The sequence below is a fragment of the Ammospiza caudacuta genome, chromosome 32 (genome assembly GCF_027887145.1).
Source record: "Ammospiza caudacuta isolate bAmmCau1 chromosome 32, bAmmCau1.pri, whole genome shotgun sequence".
Lineage (NCBI taxonomy): Eukaryota > Metazoa > Chordata > Aves > Passeriformes > Passerellidae > Ammospiza > Ammospiza caudacuta.
The window spans coordinates 3,475,687-3,501,198 of NC_080624.1; the positions used below are offsets into that span (position 1 = coordinate 3,475,687).

Here is a 25,512-nt window from a genome sequence, read left to right on the forward strand (position 1 = left end):
CCCTGAAACCCCAAAATCCTGCCCTGAAACCCCCAAACCCCAAAATCCTGCCCCGAACCTCCCCAAAATCCTCCCCTGAACCCCAAAATCCTCCCCCAAAACCCCAAAATCCTCCCCTGAACCCCAAAATCCCCCCCCAAAACCCCAAAGTCCTCCTTGGACTCCAAAATCTTCCCCTGAACCCTCCAAAATCTTCCCCCAAAACCCCAAAATCCTCCCCTGAACCCCAAAATCCTGCCCTGAACCCCAAAATCCTGCCGTGAACCCCAAAATCCTGCCCTGAACCCCAAAATCCTCCCCCAAAACCCCAAAGTCCTCCTTGGACTCCAAAATCTTCCCCTGAACCCTCCAAAATCTTCCCCCAAAACCCCAAAATCCTGCCCTGAACCCCAAAATCCTCCCCTGAACCCCAAATCCTCCCCATAATCCCACATGACACCCCCAGAATTCTTCCCTGACACCCCCAGAATCCTCCCCAAAACACCAAATGCTCCCCTGACACCCCCAAAATCCTCTCCTGAACCCCATGGCTCCCCCAAAATCCCCCCTGAACCTCGGTCACGTTTTGGGGACCCCCTGACCCTGAGGCCGGTTTGGGGTCAGGTTTGGGGTCCTGGGTCAGGTTTGGGGTCAGATTTGGGGTCCTGGGTCAGGTTTGGGGTCAGATTTGGGGGCCTGGGTCAGGTTTGGGGTCAGGTTTAGGGTCAGGTTTGGGGTTCTGGGTCAGGTTTGGGGTCCTGGGTCAGGTTTGGGGTCAGGTTTGGGGTTCTGGGTCAGGTTTGGGGTCCTGGGTCAGGTTTGGGGTCAGGTTTGGGGTTCTGGGTCAGGTTTGGGGTTCTGGGTCAGGTTTGGGGTTCTGGGTCAGAATTTGGGGTCAGGTTTGGGGTTCTGGGTCAGGTTTGGGGTCAGGTTTGGGGTCAGGTTTAGGGTCAGGTTTGGGGTCCTGGGTCAGGTTTGGGGTCAGGTTTGGGGTCCTGGGTCAGGTTTGGGGTCAGATTTGGGGTTCTGGGTCAGGTTTGGGGTTCTGGGTCAGGTTTGGGGTCAGATTTGGGGTTCTGGGTCAGGTTTGGGGTTCTGGGTCAGGTTTGGGGTTCTGGGTCAGGTTTGGGGTCAGGTTTGGGGTTCTGGGTCAGGTTTGGGGTCCTGGGTCAGGTTTGGGGTCAGGTTTGGGGTCCTGGGTCAGGTTTGGGGTCAGGATATGAGGTTAGTATTGGGATCCTGGGTCAGGTTTTTGGTCAGGTTTTGGGGTCTCATCCCAGGTGAGGTTTGGGGTCAAGTTTAGGGCAGGTTTGGGCTCAGTTTTGGGGTCACTTTTGGGGTTTTTGTCCCCCAGGGATCGTGCACATCGCCCAGGACGGGTTCCTGGGGCTGCTTTGGGGGCAGGTTTGGGGTCGGGTTTGGGGCAGTTTTAGGGCAGTTTTAGGGTCGGGTTTGGGGCAGTTTTAGGGTCAGGTTTGGGGCAGTTTTAGGGTCAGGTTTGGGGGCAGGTTTAGGGTCAGTTTTAGGGTCGGGTTTGGGGCAGTTTTAGGGCAGTTTTAGGGTCGGGTTTGGGGCAGTTTTAGGGCAGTTTTAGGGTCGGGTTTGGGGCAGTTTTAGGGTCAGGTTTGGGGCAGGTTTAAGCTGAGGTTTAGGATCAGTTTTAAGGCAGTTTTGGGGTCAGATTTGGGATTTTTCTTGCACAGGGATCGTGCACATCGCCCAGGACGGGTTCCTGGGGCCGGTTTGGGGGCAGGTTTAGGGTCGGGTTTAAGGCAGTTTTGGGGTCACTTTTGGGGTTTTTGTCCCCCAGGGATCGCGCACATCGCCCAGGACGCGCGGGTGAGCCTGGGCCAGGACGGGTTCCTGGGGCTGCTTTGGGGGCAGGTTTGGGGTCGGGTTTGGAGCAGTTTTAGGGTCGGGTTTGGGGCAGGTTTAGGATCAGTTTTGGGGTCACTTTTGGGGTTTTTCCTGCACAGGGATCGCGCACATCACCCAGGACGCGCGGGTGAGCCTGGGCCAGGACGGGTTCCTGGGGCTGCTTTGGGCTCAGGTTTAGGGTCGGGTTTGGGGCAGGTTTGGGGCAGGTTTGGGATCAGTTTTGGGGTCACTTTTGGGGTTTTTCCTGCACAGGGATCGTGCACATCGCCCAGGATGCCCGGGTGAGCATGGGCCAGGATGAGTTCCTGGGGCTGCTTTGGGGGCAGGTTTGGGGCAGGTTTAGGGTCAGGTTTGGGCTCAGGTTTGGGGGCAGGTTTGGGATCAGTTTTGGGGTCACTTTTGGGGTTTTTGTCCCCCAGGGATCGTGCACATCGCCCAGGACGGGTTCCTGGGGCTGCTTTGGGGGCAGGTTTGGGGTCGGGTTTGGAGCAGTTTTAGGGTCGGGTTTGGGGCAGGTTTGGGCTCAGTTTTGGGGTCACTTTTGGGGTTTTTCCTGCACAGGGATCGTGCACATCGCCCAGGACGTGCGGGTGAGCCTGGGCCAGGACGGGTTCCTGGGGCTGCTTTGGGGGCCGTTTTAGGGTCGGGTTTGGGGCAGGTTTAGGCTCAGGTTTGGGCTCAGGTTTAGGGTCAGGTTTGGGATCAGTTTTGGGGTCACTTTTGGGGTTTTCCTGCACAGGGATCGTGCACATCGCCCAGGACGCCCGGGTGAGCATGGGCCAGGACGGGTTCCTGTACTTTGCCAACGCCCAGGTCGGGGACAGCCACCCCGATTACATCTGCCACGCCCATTACCTGGGACCCCGAACCATCATCCAGAAGGAGCCGCTGGACCTGCGCGTCACCCCCAGTGAGGGCACCCCAAAACCACAAACCCCCTCCAGGGGACCCCAAAACCCCCTTTAGTGACCCCAAAACCACAAACCCCCTCTAGGGGACCCCAAATTCCCCTTTAGTGACCCCAAAACCCCAAATTCCCCTTTAGTGATCCCAAAACCACAAACCCCCCTCTAAGGGACCCCAAAACCCCCTTTAGTGACCCCAAAACCCCCTCTAAGGGACCCCAAAACCACAAAACCCCCTCTAGGGGACCCCAAAACCCCCTTTAGTGACCCCAAAACCACAAAGTTCCCTCTAGGGAACCCCAAATTCCCCTTTAGTGACCCCAAAACCCCAAATTCCCCTTTAGTGACCCCAAAACCACAAACCCCCCTCTAAGGGACCCCAAAACCCCCTTTAGTGACCCCAAAACCCCAAAACCCCCTCTAAGGGACCCCAAAACCACAAAACCCCCTCTAGGGGACCCCAAAACCACAAAGCCCCTCTAGGGGACCCCAAAACCCCCTTTAGTGACCCCAAAACCACAAACCCCCTCTAGGGGACCCCAAATTCCCCTTTAGTGACCCCAAAACCCCAAATTCCCCTTTAGTGACCCCAAAACCACAAAGCCCCCTCTAAGGGACCCCAAAACCACAAAGTTCCCTCTAGGGGACCCCAAAACCCCCTTTAGTGACCCCAAAACCACAAAGCCCCCTCTAGGGGACCCCAAAACCACAAAGCCTCGTTTAGGGGATCCCCAAACCCCAAATCCTCATTTAGGGGATGCCAAAACCCCAAATCTCCCTTCAGGGAACCCGAAATTCCCCTTTAGTGACCCCAGAACCTCAAATCCCCCTACAGGGAACCCCAAAACCCCAAATCCCCCTTTAAGGGACCCCAAAACTCAAAATCCCCCTCTAAAGGGACCACAGAACCCCAAATCTTCATTTAGGGGACCCCAAAATCCCAAATTCTCCTTCAGGGGACCCCAAATCCTCATTTAAGTTACCCCAAAACCCCAAATCATCATTTAGGGGACCCCAAAACCCCAAATCCTCCTTCAGGGGACCCCAAAATCCCAAATCCCTCATCAAGGGGATCCCCGAACCCCAAATCCCTTTTCAGGGGATCACAAAACCCCAAAGTGCCCTTGAGTGATCCCAAAATCCCAAATCCCCCCCTGGAGGACCCCAAATTCCCCCTTGGTGACCCCAAAACGCCGAATCCTCCTTCAGTGGATCACAAAACGCCAAATCCTTATTTAGAGGAACCCCAAATTCCCCTTTAGTGACCCCAGAACCTCAAATCCCCCTACAGGGGACCCCAAATCCCCCTCTAAAGGACCCCAGAACCCCAAATCCCCCTCTGGAGGACCCCAAATCTCCCTTCAGAGGATCCCAAACCCCCAAATGCCCCTTTGGGGACCCTAAATCCCTCTTTAGCGACCCCAGAACCCCAAACCCCCCCTGTAGGGGAACCCTGAACCCCAAATCCCCCTCTAGAGGACCCCAAATCTCCCTTCAGAGGACCCCAGACCCTCAAATTTGGGGGGTTTTGGGGGGGATCCTCAGGAATTTGGGCAGTTTGGGGGGGATCCTCTTGAATTTGAGGGAGTTTTGGGGGGGGGGTTCCCATGAATTGGGGGGGGGTGTGGGTGTGTTCTGGGGGGTTCCCAAGAATTTGGGGGGGCTTTGTGGGGGTCTCTAACCCCTCCCTGCCCCCCCAGGTAACTCGGTGCAGTCGCGGCCCCCCCGCCTGGTGGTCCCCAGGGACCCCCAACCCACCCACGTGGCCCTGAGGGGGGAGACGCTGGTGCTGGAGTGCATCGCCGAGGGGCTGTGAGTGGGGAGGGGGCGCGGGGGGGTCTTGGGGGGGTCCTGAGGGGGTCTTGGGGGGGTCCTGAGGGGGTTCAGGTGGGTCTTGGTGGGGTCTGGGGGGTCTTGGTGGGGTCTGGGGGGATCCAGAGGGGTCTTGGTGGGGTCTGGGGGGATCCAGAGGGGTCTTGGGGGGGTCCTGAGGGGGCTCAGGAGGGTCTTGGGGGGGTCTGGGGGGTCTTGGTGGGGTCTGGGGGGATCCAGAGGGGTCTTGGGGGAGTCCTGAGGGGGTTCAGGAGGGTCTTGGGGGGGTCTGGGGGGTCTTGGGGGGGTCTGGGGGGTCTTGGTGGGGTCTGGGGGGATCCAGAGGGGTCTTGGGGGGGGTCTGAGGGGTCTTGGGGGGCTCAGGAGGGTCTTGGGGGGCTCAGGAGGGTCTTGGTGGGGTCTGGGGGGATCCAGAGGGGTCTTGGGGAGGTCCTGAGGGGGCTCAGGAGGGTCTTGGTGGGGTCTGGGGGGTCCTGGGGGGGTCCTGGGGGGATCCAGAGGGGTCATGAGGGGGGTCTGGGGGGATCCAGAGGGGTCTTGGGGGCGTCTGAGGGGGCTCAGGAGGGTCTTGGGGGGGTCTGGGGGGTCTTGGTGGGGTCTGGGGGGATCCAGAAGGTTCTTGGGGGGCCCTGGGGGGGGTCTGAGGGGATCTGAGAGGATCCAGAGGGGTCTTGGGGGGGGTCCTGAGGGGATCCAGAGGGGTCTTGGGGGGGGTCTGGGGGGGTCCTAGGGGGGTCTTGGGGTGTCCAGGAGAGTCCTGGGGGGATGTTGGAGGGGTCCTGGGGGGCGTCTGGGATGTCTTGGGGGGATCCAGAGGGGTCATGAGGGGGGTCTGGGGGGTCTGGGGGAGTCTTGGGAGGTCTTGAGGGGATCCAGGAGGGTCTCGGGGGGCCCTGGGGGAGTCCAAAAGGGTCTTGGGGTGTCCTGAGGGGTCCAGAAGGGCCTTGAGGGGGTCCTGGGGATCCAGAGGGGTCTTGGGGGGGATCCAGGGGGGTCCTGAGGGGGTTTGGGGGGGTCTTGGGGGGGTCCTGAGGTGGATCTGGGAGATCCAGAGGAGTCTGGGGGGGTCCCTGGGGGGATTCTGGGGGGTCCCAAGGGGTCTCAGGGAATTGCGGGGATTATCCCGGTTTAATCCCGGATCTATCCCGGTTTAATCCCGGATCTATCCCGGTTTAATCCCGGATCTATCCCGGTTTAATCCCAGATCTATCCCGGTTTAATCCCGGATCTATCCCGGTTTAATCCCGGATCTATCCCGGTTTAATCCTGGATCTATCCCGGTTTAATCCCGGATCTATCCCGGTTTAATCCTGGATCTATCCCGGTTTAATCCCGGATCTATCCCGGTTTAATCCGGATCTATCCCGGTTTAATCCCGGATCTATCCCGGTTTAATCCTGGATCTATCCCGGTTTAATCCCAGATCTATCCCGGTTTAATCCCGGATCTATCCCGGTTTAATCCCGGATCTATCCCGGTTTAATCCGGATCTATCCCGGTTTAATCCCGGATCTATCCCGGTTTAATCCCAGATCTATCCCGATTTAATCCCGGATCTATCCCGGTTTAATCCCGGATCTATCCCGGTTTAATCCCGGTTTTTATCTCGCCCAGCCCCACGCCCTGGCTGTGGTGGTGCCGCCTGAACAGATCTGGGTGTACCTGGGATATCCCAGGGGTGTCAGGAACTATCCCGGGTTTAACCCCAGTTTAACCCCGGTTTAACCCCAGTTTAATCCCAGTTTAATCCCAGTTTAACCCCAGTTTAACCCCGGTTTAACCCGGTTCTGTCCCCCCAGCCCCACGCCCTGGCTGTGGTGGCGCTGCCTGAACAGATCCGGGTGTACCCGGGGGTATCCCAGGGGTGTCAGAGATTATCCCGGGTTTATCCCGGGTTTATCCCGGTTTAACCCCAGTTTAACCCGGTTCCGTCCCCCCAGCCCCACGCCCTGGCTGTGGTGGCGCTGCCTGAACAGATCCGGGTGTACCTGGGGGTATCCCAGGGGTGTCAGAGATTATCCCGGGTTTATCCCAGGTTTATCCCGGTTTAACCCCGGTTTAACCCGGTTCTGTCTCCCCAGCCCCACGCCCTGGCTGTGGTGGCGCCGCCTGAACGGATCCGGGTGTACCTGGGGGTATCCCAGGGGTGTCAGGGTTTATCCCGGGTTTATCCCGGCTTTATCCCGGGTTTATCCCGGTTTAACCCCGGTTTAACCCGGTTCTGTCTCCCCAGCCCCACGCCCTGGGTGTGGTGGCGCCGCCTGAACGCGCCGCTGCCGCCGGGCCGGGCCGTGCTGGACAATTTCAACCACACGCTGCGGCTGCTCAACGTCAGCGAGGCCGACGACGGCGACTACGAGTGCGGGGCCACCAACGGGCTGGGGACGGACAGGAGGAGCCACCGCGTCACCGTGCAGGGTACTGGGATGGACTGGGACAAACTGGGATGGACTGGGATGGACTGGGACGGACTGGGACAAACTGGGATGGACTGGGATGGACTGGGACAAACTGGGATGGACTGGGACAAACTGGGATGGACTGGGATGGACTGGGATATACTGGGATGGACTGGGAGCCACCGCGTCACCGTGCAGGGTACTGGGACAAACTGGGATATACTGGGATGGACTGGGATGGACTGGGATGGACTGAGATGGACTGGGATGGACTGGGAGCCACCGCGTCACCGTGCAGGGTACTGGGATATACTGGGATGGACTGGGATGGACTGGGACAAACTGGGATGGACTGGGACATACTGGGATGGACTGGGACAAACTGGGATGGACTGGGATATACTGGGATGGACTGGGAGCCACCGGGTCACCGTGCAGGGTCCTGGGAGGGACTGGGATATACTGGGATGGACTGGGATATACTGGGATGGACTGGGATGGACTGGGATGGACTGGGATGGACTGGGAGCCACCGCGTCACCGTGCAGGGTACTGGGATATACTGGGACAAACTGGGATGGACTGGGACAAACTGGGATGGACTGGGATATACTGGGATGGACTGGGAGCCACCGGGTCACCGTGCAGGGTACTGGGACAAACTGGGACAAACTGGGATGGACTGGGACATACAGGGATGGACTGGGACATACTGGGATGGACTGGGATATACTGGGATGGACTGGGACAAACTGGGACATACTGGGATGGACTGGGACATACTGGGATGGACTGGGAGCCACCGGGTCACCGTGCAGGGTCCTGGGAGGGACTGGGATATACGGGGATGGGCTGGGATATACTGGGAGGGCACTGGGCTGTACTGGGATGGTCCCAGTCTGGTCCCAGTGTAACCCAGCGTCCCCAGCTGCCCCGTACTGGCTGCGCCGGCCCCAGAGCGGGACGGGGGAGCACTGGGGGAGCACTGGGAGGGCACTGGGCAGCACTGGGAGGGCACTGGGTGATACTGGGCTGTACTGGGAGGCACTGGGAGGGTCCCAGTCTGGTCCCAGTGTAACCCAGCGTCCCCAGCTGCCCCGTACTGGCTGCGCCGGCCCCAGCGCGGGACGGGGGAGCACTGGGGGAGCACTGGGCAGCACTGGGCAGCACTGGGTGGGCAGTGGGTGATACTGGGCTGTACTGGGATGGGCCCTGGGCTGTACTGGGAGGGTCCCAGTTTGGTCCCAGTCTAACCCAGTATCCCCAGCCGCCCCGTACTGGCTGCGCTGGCCCCAGCGCGGGACTGGGGTGTACTGGGGGAGCACTGGGAGGGCACTGGGTGATACTGGGCTGTACTGGGAGGCACTGGGAGGGTCCCAGTCTGGTCCCAGTGTAACCCAGCGTCCCCAGCTGCCCCGTACTGGCTGCGCCGGCCCCAGAGCGGGGTGTTCGGCCCCGGGGAGACGGCGCGCCTGGACTGCCAGGTGGGCGGCAAACCCCGACCCCGCGTCAGCTGGAGCCTCAACGGGGTCCCCTTCGATGGTAGGGGGCAAAGGGGGGGCTGGGGAGGGCGTTTGGGGGATTGGGGGGCCTGGGGAGGGCGTTTGGGGGGATTTGGGGGAGTTTGGGCGGCCTGGGGGGGGGCTGGAGAGGGAGCGGGGAAGGGGATTTGGGGGAGGTTTTGGGGGGATTTGGGGGAGGTTTTGGGGGGATTTGAGGTGGTTGGGGGGGATTTGGGGGAGGTTTTGGGGGGATTTGAGGTGGTTGGGGGGGATTTGGGGGAGGTTTTGGGGGAGGTTTTGGGGGGATTTGAGGTGGTTGGGGAGGTTTTGGGGGGGATTTGGGGGAGGTTTTGGGGGGATTTGAGGTGGTTGGGGAGGTTTTGGGGGGATTTGGGGGAGGTTTTGGGGGGATTTGAGGTGGTTGGGGGGGATTTGGGGGAGGTTTTGGGGGGATTTGAGGTGGTTGGGGGGGATTTGGGGGAGGTTTTGGGGGGATTTGAGGTGGTTGGGGAGGTTTTGGGGGGTTTTGGGGTGGCTGGGGAGGAGCTGGGGGAGGGGATTTGAGGGATTTTGGGGGGGTCCAGGGGGCTGGGGGAGGGGATTTGAGGCCTTTGGTGGTGGGGGAGGGTGTTGTGGCGTTCCTTGGGGGGTTTTGGGGTCCCTTGGGGGTCCCTGAGGGTTTGGGGGCGTTCCTGAGGGTGGGAGGGGAGTTTGGTGTCCCCAGGGGTTTTGGTGTCCCCTGGGGGGGTTTCGGTGTCCCCAGATGTCCCTGAAGAGGTGCCAGGCACGGCCCTGGTGCTGTCCCAGGGGTGGTTTTGGTGTCCCCTGGATGGAGTTTTGGTGTCCCCAATGGTGTCCCCAATGTCCCCATGATGTCCCCAATGATGTCCCCAGACCCCCGGACTCGGGCCGCCTCTCTCTCCAGCGCAGGGCGCTGGTCCTGTCCCTGGGCTTTTGGTGTCCCCAATGATGTCCCCAATGTCCCCAATGTCCCAGACTCAGACCGTCTCTCCCTCCGGGACAGGGCTCTGATCCTGGGATGGTTTTGGTGTCTCCACTGATGTCCCTAATGGTGTCCCCAATGGTGTCCCCAATGTCCCCAATGGTGTCCCCAATGTCCCCATTCATGTCCCCAATGATGTCCCCATTGATGTCCCCAATGTCCCAGACTCAGACCGTCTCTCCCTCCGGGACGGGGCGCTGATCCTGGGATGGTTTTGGTGTCCCCAATGGTGTCCCCATTGATGTCCCCAATGTCCCAGACTCAGACCATCTCTCTCTCCAGGACGGGGCTCTGATCCTGTCCCTGGGATGGTTTTGGTGTCCCCAATGGTGTCCCCAATGTCCCCATGGTGTCCCCAGATGTCCCAGACTCGGACCGTCTCTCCCTCCGGGACGGGGCGCTGATCCTGTCCCAGGGTTTTGGTGTCCCCAATGGTGTCCCCAATGGTGTCCCCAATGTCCCCAGATGTCCCAGACTCAGACCGTCTCTCCCTCCGGGACGGGGCGCTGATCCTGTCCCGCCTGGAGCCCAACGACTCCATGGTCGCTCAGTGCGAGGCCTCCAACGTCCACGGGCGGCTTCTGGCCAACGCCTTCATCTACGTTGTGGGTGAGTCGCCCCAAAAAACCCCCAAAAACACCCCAAAATGCCCCTAAACACCCTAAACCCCCAAATCCCCTAAAACCCCAAAACACCCTAAAACCCCCAAATCCCCTAAAACCCTCCAGGACCCTCCCAAGAGCTGCTCAATGTCCCCCCAAAACCCCCAAACACCCTAAAACCCCCCAAAATACCCTAAAACCCTCAAATCCCCTAAAACCCCCAAAAATCTGCTCAATGTCCCCCCAAAACACCCCCAAGTCCCTAAAACACTCTAAAACCCCCCAAACACCCCAAATCCCCTTAGAGCCTCCAGGACCCTCCCAAGATCTGCTCAATATCCCCCCAAAACACCCCAAATCCCCTAAAACCCCCCAAAATCTGCTCAATATCCCCCCAAAACGCCCCAAATCCCCTGAAACCCCCCAAAATACCCTAAAACCCTCAAATCCCCTAGAACCCCTGGGGACCACCCCCAAAATCTGCTCAGCATCCCCCCAAAACGCCCCAAAATCTGCTCAATTCCCCCTGGGACCCTCCCTGGGATGGATTTTGAGACCCCAGGGATGGATTTTGGGGTCCTGGGGATGAATTTTGGGATCCCAGGGATGGAATTTGGGGTCCTGGGGATGGAATTTGGGATCCTGAGGATAGATGTTGGGGTCCCGGGGATGGATTTTGGGGTCTTGGGGATGGATTTTGAACCCTGGGGATGGATTTTGGGATCCCAGGATGGATTTTGGGGTCCTGGGGTTGAATTTTGGGATCCCAGGGATGGAGTTTGGGGTCCTGGGGATGAATTTTTGGATCCTGGGGATAGATATTGGGGTCCCAGGATGGATTTTGGGGTCCTGGGGATGGATTTTGAACCCTGGGGATGGATTTTGGGATACTGGGGATGGATTTTGGGATCCTGGGGATGGAATTTGGGGTCCCAGGATGGATTTTGGGGTCCTGGGGATGGATTTTGGGGTCCCTGACCCCCCGAACCCCCCAGAGCTGCCGGTGCAGATCCTGACCCCGGACTCGGAGCTCTACACCGTGGTGGAGAACCAGACGGCGATCCTGCACTGCCGCGCCTTCGGGGCCCCCGCGCCCGCCGTGGAGTGGTGAGAGACCCCAGACCCAAAATACCCCAAAATCTGATCAAATCCCCCCAAAATCTGCTCAGGACCCCCCACCCCCCGTTTGAGCTCAGTTTTTGCCCCTGTTTGGTCTCAGTTTTGCCCCTGTTTGATCTCAGTTTTGCCCCTGTTTGATCTCGGTTTTTGCCCCTGTTTGGTCTCAGTTTTTGCCCCTGTTTGATCTCAGTTTTGCCCCTGTTTGATCTCAGTTTTGCCCCTGTTTGATCTCAGTTTTTGCCCCTGTTTGGTCTCAGTTTTGCCCCTGTTTGATCTCAGTTTTGCCCCTGTTTGATCTCGGTTTTTGCCCCTGTTTGATCTCGGTTTTTGCCCCTGTTTGATCTCAGTTTTGCCCCTGTTTCATCTCAGTTTTTGCCCCTGTTTGATCTCAGTTTTTGCCCCTGTTTGATCTCTATTTTTGCCCCTGTTTGGTCTCAGTTTTGCCCCTGTTTGATCTCAGTTTTGCCCCTGTTTGATCTCGGTTTTTGCCCCTGTTTGGTCTCAGTTTTTGCCCCTGTTTGATCTCAGTTTTGCCCCTGTTTGATCTCTATTTTTGCCCCTGTTTGATCTCAGTTTTTGCCCCTGTTTGATTTCGGTTTTTGCCCCTGTTTCATCTCAGTTTTGCCCCTGTTTGATCTCAGTTTTGCCCCTGTTTGATCTCTATTTTTGCCCCTGTTTGGTCTCAGTTTTTGCCCCTGTTTGATCTCAGTTTTGCCCCTGTTTGATCTCGGTTTTTGCCCCTGTTTGATCTCAGTTTTGCCCCTGTTTGATCTCGGTTTTGCCCCTGTTTGATCTCAGTTTTGCCACTGTTTGATCTCAGTTTTGCCCCTGTTTGATCTCGGTTTTTGCCCCTGTTTGATCTCAGTTTTGCCCCTGTTTGATCTCAGTTTTGCCCCTGTTTGATCTCGGTTTTTGCCCCAGTTTAAGCTCGGTTTTTGTTCCCCAGGTTCACCCCGTTGCTCACCCCGGCCCTGGAGGACGATCGCGCCTCCTCGAGCCCATTTGATCTCAGTTTTGCCCCAGTTTGATCTCGGTTTTTGCCCCTGTTTGATCTCGGTTTTTGCCCCTGTTTGATCTCGGTTTTTGCCCCAGTTTGATCTCGGTTTTTATTCCCCAGGTTCACCCCATCGCTGACCCCGGCCCTGGAGGACGATCACGCCTTCCCCAGCCCCAGTTTAAGCTCAGTTTTGCCCCAGTTTAAGCTCGGTTTTTATTCCCCAGGTTCACCCAAGCCCTGACCCCGGCCCTGGAGGACGATCCACAAGCCCCTGTTTGATTTCAGTTTTGCCCCTGTTTGATCTCAGTTTTGCCCCGGTTTGATCTCGGTTTTTATTCCCCAGGTTCACCCCATCCCTCACCCCGGCCCTGGAGGACGATCCACGAGCCCCTGTTTGATCTCGGTTTTTGCCCCAGTTTGATCTCAGTTTTGCCCCGGTTTGATCTCGGTTTTTGCCCCTGTTTGATCTCAGTTTTGCCCCAGTTTAAGCTCGGTTTTTCTTCCCCAGGTTCACCCCATCGCTGACCCCGGCCCTGGAGGACGATCGCGCCTTCCCCAGCCCCAGTTTAAGCTCAGTTTTGCCCCGGTTTGATCTCGGTTTTTGTTTTTCCCCAATCCCAGGTTCACCCCGTCGCTGACCCCGGCCCTGGAGGACGATCGCGCCTTCGCCTTCACCAACGGCTCCCTGCGCGTGGCCCCGGCGCTGCGCGCGGACTCGGGGCTGTTCCGCTGCCGCGCCCGCAACGCGCACAGCAACGCCAGCGTCAGCGCCCGCCTGGACGTGCGCGGTGAGGGACCCCCCTGGGACCCCCTGGGACCCCCTGAGACCCCCTGGGACCCCCAGAACCTCCTGAGACCCCTGGGACTGGCCTGGGAACCCTGGGAACCTCCTGAGACCCCCAGGACCACCCTGAGCCTGGCCTGAGACCCCCAGAACCTCCTGAGACCCCTGAGACCCCTGGGACCCCTGGGACCCCCTGAGACCCCTGGGACCAGCCTGAGACCCCTGGGAATACCCCTGAGACCCCTGGGACCGGCCTGGGACCCCTAAGAACCTCCTGAGACCCCTGGGACCGGCCTGGGACCCCCGGGAACCCCCCTGAGACCCCCAGGACCAACTTGGGACCCCCGGGAACCCCCCTGAGACCCCCAGGACCCCCTTGAGATCCCCGTGATCCCTTGAGATCCCTCTGAGATCCTTGGCTTCCCCCCCAAGACCCCCTGGGACCAGCCTGGGACCCCCAGAACCCCCTGAGACCTCCCGGGACACCCCTGGGACCCCCAGGACCCCATGAGACCGATCTGGGAACCCCCTGAGACCCCCAGGAACCTCCCTGAGACCTCCGGGGACACCCCTGGGACCCCCAGGACCCCCTGAGACCGGCCTGGGAACCCCCTGAGACCCCCGGGATCGCCTGAGCTCAGCTTGGGACCCCCAGAACTCCCTGAGAGCCCCTCCCGAAACCCTTCCCAGGACCCCCAAATCCTCCCCAAACCCACCCTGGGACCTCCAAATCCTCCCCAAACCCATCCTGGGACCTCCAAATCCTCCCCAAACTCATCCTGGGATCCCAAATGCTCCTCAAACTCATCCTGGAACCCCCAAATCCTCCCCAAACCCTTCCAGGGACCCCCAAATCTTCCCCAAACCCTTCCTGGAACCCCCAAATCCTCCCCAAACCCACCCTGGGATCCCCAAATCCTCCTCAAACTCATCCTGGGACCCCCAAATCCTCCCCAAACCCATCCTGGAACCCCCAAATCTGCTCCAAACCCATCCTGGAACCCCAAATCCTCCCCAAACCCTTCCTGGGACCCGCAAATCCTCCCCAAACTCTTCATGGGAACCCCAAATTCCCTCCAAATCCTCCCCAAATCCACCCTGGGACCTCCAAATCCTCCCCAAACCCTTCCTGGGACCCCCAAATCCTCCCCAAACTCATCCTGGAACCCCCAAATCTGCCCCAAACCCATCCTGGGACCCTCAAATCCATCCTGGGACCTCCAAATCCTCCCCAAACTCTTCCTGGGAACCCCAAATTCCCTCCAGATCCTCCCTAAACCCATCCTGGGATCCCAAATCCTCCCCAAACCCTTCCTGGAACCCCCCAAATCCGCCCCAAATCCTCCCCAAACCCATCCTGGGTCCCCAAATCCACCCCAAACCCTTCCTGGGACCCCCAAATCCTCCCCAAACCCATCCTGGGACCCCCAAATCCTCCCCAAACCCTTCCTGGAACCCCTAATCCGCCCCAAATCCTCCCCAAACTCATCCTGGGATCCCAAATGCTCCTCAAACTCATCCTGGAACCCCCAAATCCTCCCCAAACCCTTCCAGGGACCCCCAAATCTTCCCCAAACCCTTCCTGGAACCCCCAAATCCTCCCCAAACCCACCCTGGGATCCCCAAATCCTCCTCAAACTCATCCTGGGACCCCCAAATCCTCCCCAAACCCATCCTGGAACCCCCAAATCTGCTCCAAACCCATCCTGGAACCCCAAATCCTCCCCAAACCCTTCCTGGGACCCGCAAATCCTCCCCAAACTCTTCATGGGAGCCCCAAATCCTCCCCAAACTCTTCATGGGAGCCCCAAATCCTCCCCAAACTCTTCCTGGGAACCCCAAATTCCCTCCAAATCCTCCCCAAACCCTTCCTGGGACCCCCAAATCCTCCCCAAACCCATCCTGGGACCCCCAATCCCCCCCCAGATCCTCCCCAAACCCATGCTGGGACCCCCAAATCCCTTTCAGGACCCCCCAAACGCCCCCCAAATGACGCCGTTGCCCCCCTCCCGCAGCTGCCACCCGGATCGCGGTGCCCCCCCAGAGCGTCACGGCCAAGAAGGGCGAGACGGTGACGTTCACCTGCGGGGCCACCTGGGACCCCGGCCTGGAGCCCCGCGGGCTGCTCTGGCTGCGGGACGGGAGCCCCGTGCTGGAGAGCGCCGACAGCGACAAGTGAGGGATGGGGAGGGGGTTTGGGGGGTCCTGGGGGGGATTTGGGGGGTCTTGGGGGGGATTTGGGGGTCCCAGGATGGGTTTGAGGGGGGGCTGCTCTGGCTGTGGGATGGGAGCCCCGTGCTGGAGAGCGCCGACAGCAACAAGTGAGGGAGGGGAGGGGGTTTGGGGGGTCCTGGGCGGGATTTGGGGGGTCCTGGGGGGGGTTTGGGGGGTCCTGGGGGAGATTTGGGGGGATTTGGGGAGGGGTCTCCTCTGGCTGTGGGACGGGAGCCCCGCGCTGGAGAGCGCCGACAGCGACAAGTGAGGGAGGGGGGGCGTTTGGGGGGTCCTGGGGGGGATTTGGGGGTCCCAGGATGGGTTTGAGGGGGTTCTGGCGGGGTTTGGGGGTCCCAGGATGGATTTGGGGAGGGGACTCCTCTGGCTGTGGGATGGGAGCCCCGTGCTGGAGAGCGCCGACAGTGACAGGTGAGGGAGTGGGGAGGGGGTTTGGGGGGTCCCAGGATGGGTTTGGGGGAAATTTGGGGGTCCCAAGATAGGTTTGAGGGGGTTCTGGCAGGGTTTGGGGGTCCCAGGATGGATTTGGGGGGGATTTGGGGGTCCCAGGATGGGTTTTGGGGGTCCCAGGATGGGTTTGAGGGGGTCCTAGCAGGGTTTGGGGGTCCCAGGATGGATTTGGGGAGGGGTCTCCTCTGGCTGTGGGATGGGAGCCCCGTGCTGGAGAGCGCCGACAGCGACAAGTGAGGGATGGGGGGCGTTTGGGGGGTCCTGGGGGGGATTTGGGGGGTCCTGGATGGGTTTTGGGGGGGATTTGGGGGGTCCTGGCAGGGTTTGGGGGTCCCAGGATGGATTTGGGGAGGGGTCTCCTCTGGCTGTGGGATGGGAGCCCCGTGCGGGAGAGCGCCGACAGCGACAAGTGAGGGAGTGGGGAGGGGGTTTGGGGGTCCTGGAAGGGATTTGGGGGGGATTTGGGGGTCCCAGGATGGGTTTGAGGGGGTCTTGGCAGGGTTTGGGGAGGGTTTGGGGGGTCCCAGGATGGATTTGGGGAGGGGTCTCCTCTGGCTGTGGGATGGGAGCCCTGTGCTGGAGGGCGCCGACAGCGACAAGTGAGGGGCTGGGGAGGGGGTTTGGGGGTCCTGGGGGGCTCCAGGGGGGTCCCAGGGTAGATGTGGGGGTGCTGGGAGGGTTTGAGGGGGATTTGGGGGTCCCAGGTGGATTTGGGGGTTCAGGCAGGCTTTCGGGGGTCCCTGATGCCCCCCTTGCCCCCCAGGTTCTCGGTGGCCGGGGTCGATTACCCCGACCAGGGCTGGTTTGGGGGGGTTTTTTGGGGGGGGTCTCATGCGGGATTTGGGGTTCAGGGCTGGTTTTGGGGTCCCCCAGGTTCTCGGTGGCCGGGGTTGATTACCCCGACCAGGGTCGGTTTGGGGACGGGTTTTGGGGGGGGGGTCTCAGTCAGGTTTTGGGGTCCCCCAGGTTCTCGGTGGCCGGGGACACGCTGACGGTGGCCGGGGTCGATTACCCCAACCATGGCTGGTTTGGGGGGGGGTCTCACACAGGATTTGGGGTTCAGGCAGGGTTTGGGGTTTCAGGGGTGTTTTTGGGGGTCTCAGGTTTTGGGGTCCCCCCAGGTTCTCGGTGGCCGGGGACACGCTGACGGTGGCCGGGGTGGATTACCCCGACCAGGGCCGCTATGGGGCGGGGTTTTTGGGGGGATCCCAGGCAGGATTTGGGGTTCAGGGCTGTTTCTGGGGGTCTCAGTCAGGTTTTGGGGTTCAGGGCTGTTTTTGGGGTTCCCCAGGTTCTCGGTGGCCGGGGACACGCTGACGGTGGCCGGGGTGGATTATCCTGACCAGGGCTGGTTTGGGGGGGGTCTCACACAGGATTTGGGGTTCAGGCAGGATTTGGGGTTCAGGGCTGTTTTTGGGGTCCCGCAGGTTCTCGGTGGCCGGGGACACGCTGACGGTGGCCGGGGTCGATTATCCCGACCAGGGCCGCTTCCGCTGCCGGGCCTGGACCCGCCTGGACGCGGCCGAGGCCGAGGCCGAGCTCAGGGTCGTGGGTGAGACCCCAAAACTGACGGGGGGGACCCCAAAATGGGGAGGGGACCCCAAAAGGGGGAGAGGACGCTGAAAATGGGGAGGGAACACAAAAAACAGGGGAGGGGACCATTATTTCCCCCATTATTTCCCCCCATTTTCCCCCATTTTCCCCCCAGTTATTCGCCCATTTTTCTCCATAATTGTTGCCATTTTCCCCATTTTTTTCCCAATTATCACCCCATTAATTCCCCATTATTAACCCATTATCACCCCAATTTTCCCCCATCGGTTTCCCTGTTCTTCCCATTTTTCCCCATTATTTTCCCCATTATCACCCCATTAATTTCCCATTATTTCCCCCACTAATTCCCAACTATCACCCCATTAATTCCCCATTATTACCCCATTATTTCCCCATTTATTCCCTAATAATTCCCAATTATTTGCCCCATTAATTCCCCATTATCACCCTGTTAATTCTCCATTAACCCCCCAATAATTCCCCATTAATTCTCCATTTCCCCCATTTTTCCCCATTTCCCCCCTTTTTTTTCTCATCATTATTCCCCCAATTTTCCCCCATAATTTTCCCCATTTCCCCCGAAATTTTCCTCTGAATTTTCCCCCAATTTTCCCCAATTTTTTTCTCATTATTCCCCCAATTTCCCCCCTATAATTTTCCCCATTTTCTCATTTTTTCCTCATCATTCCCCCATAATTTTCCCCATTTCCCCCATTTTCCCCCCAACTTTTCCTCATTATTCCCCCAATTTTCCCCCATAATTTTCCTCATTATTCCCCCATCTTTTCCCCATTTCCCCCAATTTTCCCCCATAATTTTCCCCATTTTCCCTGATTTTTTCCCCATAATTTTCCCCATTATTCCCCCAAATTTCCCCCATAATTTCCCCATTTTCCCCCAATTTTCCCCAATTCCCCCAATTTTTTCCTCATTATCGCCCCAATTTTCCCCCATAATTTTCCCCCATTTTTTTCCTCATTATTCCCCCATAATTTTCCCCATTTCCCCCCATTTTTCCCCCATAATTTTCCTCATTATTCCCCCAATTTTCCCCCATAATTTTCCCCAATTTTTATCTCATTATTCCCCCAATTTCCCCCCTATAATTTCCCCATTTTCCCCATTTTTCCCCCAATTTTCCCCCATAATTTTCCCCATTTTTCACCCAACTTTTCCTCATTATTCCCCCAATTTCCCCCATAATTTTCCTCATTATTCCCCCATCTTTTCCCAATTTCCCCCAAGTTTTTCCTCATCATTCCTCCAATTTTCCCCCATAATTTTCCCCATTTTTCCCCCAATTTTCCCCCATAATTTTCCCCATTTTTCCCCCCAACTTTTCCTCATTATTCCCCCAATTTCCCCCATAATTTTCCTCATTATTCCCCCATCTTTTCCCAATTTCCCCCAAGTTTTTCCTCATCATTCCCCCAATTTTCCCCCATAATTTTCCCCATTTCCCCCCCCAATTTTCCCCCATAATTTTCCCCATTTCCCCCGAAATTTTCCTCTGAATTTTCCCCCAATTCTCCCCCATAATTTTCCTCATTATTCCCCCAATTTTCCCCCATAATTTTCCCCATTTCCCCCGAATTTTCCTCTGAATTTTCCCCCAATTTCCCCCCCGTTTTCCCCAAAATTTTCCCCAATTTTCCCCCAATTTTTCCCCAAATTTTCCCCAATTTTCCCCCAATTTTTCCCCAATTTTTCCCCAATTTTTCCCCAAATTTTCCCCAATTTTTCCCCATTTTTTCCCCATTCCCAGGCCGGCCGGGCCCGGTGCAGGATCTGCGGGTTGAGGAGCTGAGCGAGCGCCGGGTGCGGCTGAGCTGGACCCCGGGAGAGGAGCACAACAGCCCCGTGGAGAGTGAGGGGGGGATTTGGGGGTCCTGGGGGGATTTGGGGGGGCTGGGGTGGGTTTCGAGGGTCCTAAGGGGATTTTGGGGGGATTTGGGGGAGCTTGGGGTGGGTTTCGAGGGTCCTAAGGGGATTTTGGGGGGTCCTGGGGCGATTTGGGGGGGCTTGGGGTGGGTTTCGAGGGTCCCAAGGGGATTTGGGGGGATTTTGGGGGGTCCTGGGGGGATTTGGGGGGGCTGGGGTGGGTTTCGAGGGTCCTAAGGGGATTTTGGGGGTCCTGGGGGGGATTTGGGGGAGCTTGGGGTTGGTTTCGAGGGTCCTAAGGGGATTTTGGGGGGATTTGGGGGATCCTGGGGGGGATTTGGGGGGGATTTGGGGGGGCTGGGGTGGGTTTCGAGGGTCCCAAGGGGATTTGGGGGCATTTTGGGGGGTCCTGGGGGGGATTTGGGGGAGCTTGGGGTGGGTTTCGAGGGTCCTAAGGGGATTTTGGGGGGATTTTGGGGGGTCCTGGGGGGGATTTGGGGGGGCTGGGGTGGGTTTTGAGGGTCCTAAGGAGATTTTGGGGGGATTTTGGGGGTCCTGGGGGGATTTGGGGGAGCTTGGGGTGGGTTTCGAGGGTCCTAAGGGGATTTTGGGGGGATTTGGGGGAGCTTGGGGTGGGTTTTGAGGGTCCTAAGGGGATTTTGCGGGGTCCTGGGGGGATTTGGGGGAGCTTGGGGTGGGTTTTGAGGGTCCGGGGGGGATTTTGGGGGGTCCTGGGGGGGATTTGAGGGGGTCTCGGATAGAATTTGGGGGATTTCGGGGGGTTCTGAGGGGGTCTGGGGTGGGAATTTGGGATATTTTGGGGTCCCCTTTAACCCCTTCCTCCCCGCAGAGTTCAGGGTAGAGCAGGACGAGGGGACTTGGGGATATTTAGGATATTTTTGAGGATTTTGGGGTATTTTTTAACCCTTTTCTCCCCTCAGAGTTCGTGGTGGAGCAGGAGGAGGCCATTTTGTGATATTTAGGGATATTTTGGGCTATTTTTTAACCCTTTTCTCCCCGCAGAGTTCATGGTGGAGCAGGAGGAGGCCATTTTGGGGTTTGGGGAATTTCAGGGTTTGGGGATTTGGGATATTTAGGATATTCAGGGATATTTTGGGGTATTTTTTAACCCTTTTCTCCCTGCAGAGTTCGTGGTGGAGCAGGAGGAGGGCATTTTGGGATATTTAGGATATTTAGGGATATTTTGGGCTATTTTTTAACCCTTTTCTCCCCGCAGAGTTCGTGGTTGAGCAGGAGGAGGGCATTTTGGGATATTTAGGATATTTAGGGATATTTTGGGGTATTTTTTAACCCTTTTCTCCCCTCAGAGTTCGTGGTGGAGCAGGACGAGGCCATTTTGGGGTTTGGGGAATTTCAGGGTTTGGGGATTTGGGATTTTGGGATATTTTGTGATATTTAGGGATATTTTGGGCTATTTTTTAACCCTTTTCTCCCCGCAGAGTTCGTGGTGGAGCAGGAGGAGGGCATTTTGGGATATTTAGGATATTTTGGGGTATTTTTTAACCCTTTTCTCCCCCAGAGTTCGTGGTGGAGCAGGAGGAGGCCATTTTGGGGTTTGGGGAATTTCAGGGTTTGGGGATTTGGGATATTTAGGATATTTAGGGATATTTTGGGCTATTTTTTAACCCTTTTCTCCCCGCAGAGTTCGTGGTGGAGCAGGAGGAGGCCATTTTGGGATATTTAGGATATTTAGGGATATTTTGGGGTATTTTTTAACCCTTTTCTCCCCTCAGAGTTCGTGGTGGAGCAGGAGGAGGCCATTTTGGGGTTTGGGGAATTTCAGGGTTTGGGGATTTGGGATATTTAGGATATTTAGGGATATTTTGGGCTATTTTTTAACCCTTTTCTCCCTGCAGAGTTCGTGGTGGAGCAGGAGGAGGGCATTTTGGGATATTTAGGATATTTAGGAATATTTTGGGCTATTTTTTAACCCTTTTCTCCCCTCAGAGTTCATGGTGGAGCAGGAGGAGGCCATTTTGGGGTTTGGGGAATTTCAGGGTTTGGGGATTTGGGATATTCAGGATACTTAGGGATATTTTGGGCTATTTTTTAACCCTTTTCTCCCCGCAGAGTTCGTGGTGGAGCAGGAGGAGGGCATTTGGGGATATTTAGGATATTTAGGGATATTTTGGGCTATTTTTTAACCCTTTTCTCCCCTCAGAGTTCATGGTGGAGCAGGACGAGGCCATTTTGGGGTTTGGGGAATTTCAGGGTTTGGGGATTTGGGATATTTAGGATATTTAGGGATATTTTGGGCTATTTTTTAACCCTTTTCTCCCCGCAGAGTTCGTGGTGGAGCAGGAGGAGGGCATTTTGGGATATTTAGGATATTTAGGATATTTTGGGCTATTTTTTAACCCTTTTCTCCCCTCAGAGTTCATGGTGGAGCAGGAGGAGGCCATTTTGGGGTTTGGGGAATTTCAGGGTTTGGGGATTTGGGATATTTAGGATATTCAGGGATATTTTGGGGTATTTTTTAACCCTTTTGTCCCCGCAGAGTTCGTGGTGGAGCAGGAGGAGGGCATTTTCTCGCCGGGCCGTTTCCGGGAGGTGCTGACGGTGCCGGGGGCGCGGCCGCGGGCGGAGCTGTCGCTGTCCCCGTACGGGCGGTACCGGTTCCGCGTCCTCGCTGTCAACGGCTACGGGCGGGGCGAGCCCAGCGCGCCCAGCGCCGCCGTCAGCACCGACCCCGCCGGTGAGGGAGACAAAGATACCCCAAAAGTTCATAAATACCCTGAAAATTACATAAATCCCCAAAAAATCGCGTTAAATCCCCAAAAAATCCCGTTAAATAAGCCGAAAATCTCATTAAATAAGCCCAAAATCCCATTAAATATTCCCCAAAATAACCCCAAAAAATCCCATTAAATAACCCAGAAATCCCATTAAATAACAAGAAATCCCATTAAATATTCCCCAAAATAACCCCAAAAAATCCCATTAAATAACCCAAAAATCCCATTAAATAAGCCCAAAATCCCATTAAATAACCCTGAAATCCCATAAACCCTGTCAGCATTACAGCCTGCCGATGAGGGAGCCAAAAATAGCCCCAAAGTGTCAGAAATACCCTGAAAATGACAGAAATCCCCAAAAAATCGCGTTAAATCCCCAAAAAATCCTGTTAAATAAGCCGAAAATCTCATTAAATAAGCCCAAAATCCCATTAAATATTCCCCAAAATAACCCCAAAAAATCCCATTAAATAACCCAGAAATCCCATTAAATAACTTCCAAAATAACCCCAAAAAAATCCCATTAAATAACAAGAAATCCCATTAACTAACCCAGAAATCCCATTAAATAACCCCAAAATCCCATAAACGCTGTCAGCACCGACCCCGCCGGTAAGGGAGCCAAAAATAGCCCGAAAGGGTCGGAAATACCCTGAAAATGTCATAAATCCCAAAAAAATCGCATTAAATCCCCAAAAAATCCCGTTAAATAAGCCGAAAATCTCATTAAATAACCCCAAAATCCCATTAAATAACCCAGAAATCCCATTAAATAACAAGAAATCCCATTAAATATTCCCCGAAATAACCCCAAAAAATCCCATTAAATAACCCAGAAATCCCATTAAATAACAAGAAATCCCATTAACTAACCCAGAAATCCCATTAAATAACCCCAAAATCCCATAAACGCTGTCAGCACCGACCCCGCCGGTGAGGGAGACAAAGATACCCCAAAAGTTCATAAATACCCTGAAAATTACATAAATCCCCAAAAAATCGCATTAAATCCCCAAAAAATCCCGTTAAATAAGCCGAAAATCTCATTAAATAACCCCAAAATCCCATTAAATATTCCCCAAAATAACCCCAAAAAATCCCATTAAAGAACCCAGAAATCCCATTAAATAACTCCCAAAATAACCCCAAAAAAATCCCATTAAATAACAAGAAATCCCATTAAATAACTCAAAAATCCCATTAAATAACCCCAAAATCCCATAAACGCTGTCAGCACCGACCCCGCCGGTGAGGGAGACAAAAATAGCCCGAAAGGGTCAGAAATACCCTGAAAATGACAGAAATCCCCAAAAAATCGCGTTAAATCCCCAAAAAATCCTGTTAAATAAGCCGAAAATCTCATTAAATAAGCCCAAAATCCCATTAAATATTCCCCAAAATAACCCCAAAAAATCCCATTAAATAACCCCGAAATCCCATTAACTAACCCAGAAATCCCATTAAATAACCCCAAAATCCCATAAACCCTGTCAGCACCGACCCCGCCGGTGAGGGAGCCAAAAATAGCCCGAAAGGGTCGGAAATACCCTGAAAATTACATAAATCCCAAAAAAAATCGCATTAAATCCCCAAAAAATCCCGTTAAATAAGCCGAAAATCTCATTAAATAAGCCCAAAATCCCATTAAATATTCCCCAAAATAACCCCAAAAAATCCCATTAAAGAACCCAGAAATCCCATTAAATAACTCCCAAAATAACCCCAAAAAAATCCCATTAAATAACCCCGAAATCCCATTAACTAACCCAGAAATCCCATTAAATAACCCCAAAATCCCATAAACCCTGTCAGCACCGACCCCGCCGGTGAGGGAGACAAAGATACCCCAAAAGTTCATAAATACCCTGAAAATTACATAAATCCCCAAAAAATCGCGTTAAATCCCCAAAAAATCCTGTTAAATAAGCCGAAAATCTCATTAAATAACCCCAAAATCCCATTAAATATTCCCCAAAATAACCCCAAAAAATCCCATTAAATAACCCAGAAATCCCATTAAATAACTTCCAAAATAACCCCAAAAAAATCCCATTAAATAACAAGAAATCCCATTAACTAACCCAGAAATCCCATTAAATAACCTCAAAATCCCATAAACGCTGTCAGCACCGACCCCGCCGGTGAGGGAGACAAAGATACCCCAAAAGTTCATAAATACCCTGAAAATTACATAAATCCCCAAAAAATCGCGTTAAATCCCCAAAAAATCCCGTTAAATAAGCCGAAAATCTCATTAAATAAGCCCAAAATCCCATTAAATATTCCCCAAAATAACCCCAAAAAATCCCATTAAATAACCCAGAAATCCCATTAAATAACTTCCAAAATAACCCCAAAAAAATCCCATTAAATAACAAGAAATCCCATTAACTAACCCAGAAATCCCATTAAATAACCCCAAAATCCCATAAACGCTGTCAGCACCGACCCCGCCGGTGAGGGAGCCAAAAATAGCCCGAAAGGGTCGGAAATACCCTGAAAATGTCATAAATCCCCAAAAAATCGCATTAAATCCCCAAAAAATCCTGTTAAATAAGCCGAAAATCTCATTAAATAAGCCCAAAATCCCATTAAATATTCCCCAAAATAACCCCAAAAAATCCCATTAAATAACCCAGAAATCCCATTAAATAACTTCCAAAATAACCCCAAAAAAATCCCATTAAATAACCCCGAAATCCCATTAAATAACTCAAAAATCCCATTAAATAACCCCAAAATCCCATAAACCCTGTCAGCACCGACCCCGCCGGTGAGGGAGCCAAAAATACCCTGAAAGTGTCATAAATACCCTGAAAATTACATAAATCCCCAAAAAATCGCATTAAATAACCAAAAAACCCCGTTAAATAACCCAGAAATCCCATTAAATAAGCCCAAAATCCCATTAAATATTCCCCAAAATATTTGGGGGGGATTTTGGGGGGATTTTGGGGGGGTTTTGAGGGGATTTTGAGGGGATTTTGGAAGATTTTGGGGGGGATTTTGGGGGCATTTAGGGGATTTTTGTGGGAATTTTGGGGGGATTTTGGGGGGATTTTGAGGGGGATTTTGTGGGGATTTTGGGGGGATTTTGTGGGAATTTTGGGGGGATTTGGGGGATTTTGGGGGGGATTTTGGGGGGGATTTTGGGGGGATTTTGGGGGGATTTAGGGGATTTTTGTGGGAATTTTGGGGGGGATTTTGGGGGGGTTTTGAGGGGATTTTGGGGGGATTTTGAGGGGATTTTGGGGGGATTTTGGGGGGGATTTTGAGGGGATTTTGGGGGCATTTTGGGGGGATTTTGAGGGGGATTTTTGGGGGATTTTGAGGGGATTTTGGGGGGGGATTTGGGGGGGGATTTTTGGGGGATTTTGGGGGGATTTTGGGGGCATTTTGGGGGGATTTTGAGGGGATTTTGTGGGGATTTTGGGGGGATTTTGGGAGGGTTTTGAGGGGATTTTGGGGGGATTTTGAGGGGATTTTGGGGGGATTTTGGGGGGGATTTTGGGGGGGATTTTGGGGGGATTTTGAGGGGATTTTGGGGGCATTTTGGGGGGATTTTGAGGGGGATTTTGTGGGGATTTTGTGGGAATTTTGGGGGATTTTGGGGGATTTTGTGGGGATTTTGTGGGAAT

The 25,512-nt window shown here is 55.1% G+C and overlaps 1 protein-coding gene across 1 annotated transcript in view; it reads left to right on the forward strand.

Annotated features, from left to right (window-relative positions):
* L1CAM (L1 cell adhesion molecule) overlaps window positions 1–25,512 on the forward strand; it is a 65,641-nt gene that overhangs the window by 8,384 nt on the left and 31,745 nt on the right. Inside the window, 11 exon segments of the mRNA XM_058822311.1 lie at window positions 2,597–2,767; window positions 4,463–4,574; window positions 6,829–7,013; window positions 8,405–8,536; window positions 9,965–10,108; window positions 11,097–11,208; window positions 12,839–13,005; window positions 15,017–15,176; window positions 17,111–17,235; window positions 19,003–19,104; window positions 21,637–21,834. Of these exon segments, the coding sequence (XP_058678294.1) occupies window positions 2,597–2,767; window positions 4,463–4,574; window positions 6,829–7,013; window positions 8,405–8,536; window positions 9,965–10,108; window positions 11,097–11,208; window positions 12,839–13,005; window positions 15,017–15,176; window positions 17,111–17,235; window positions 19,003–19,104; window positions 21,637–21,834 (1,608 nt within the window).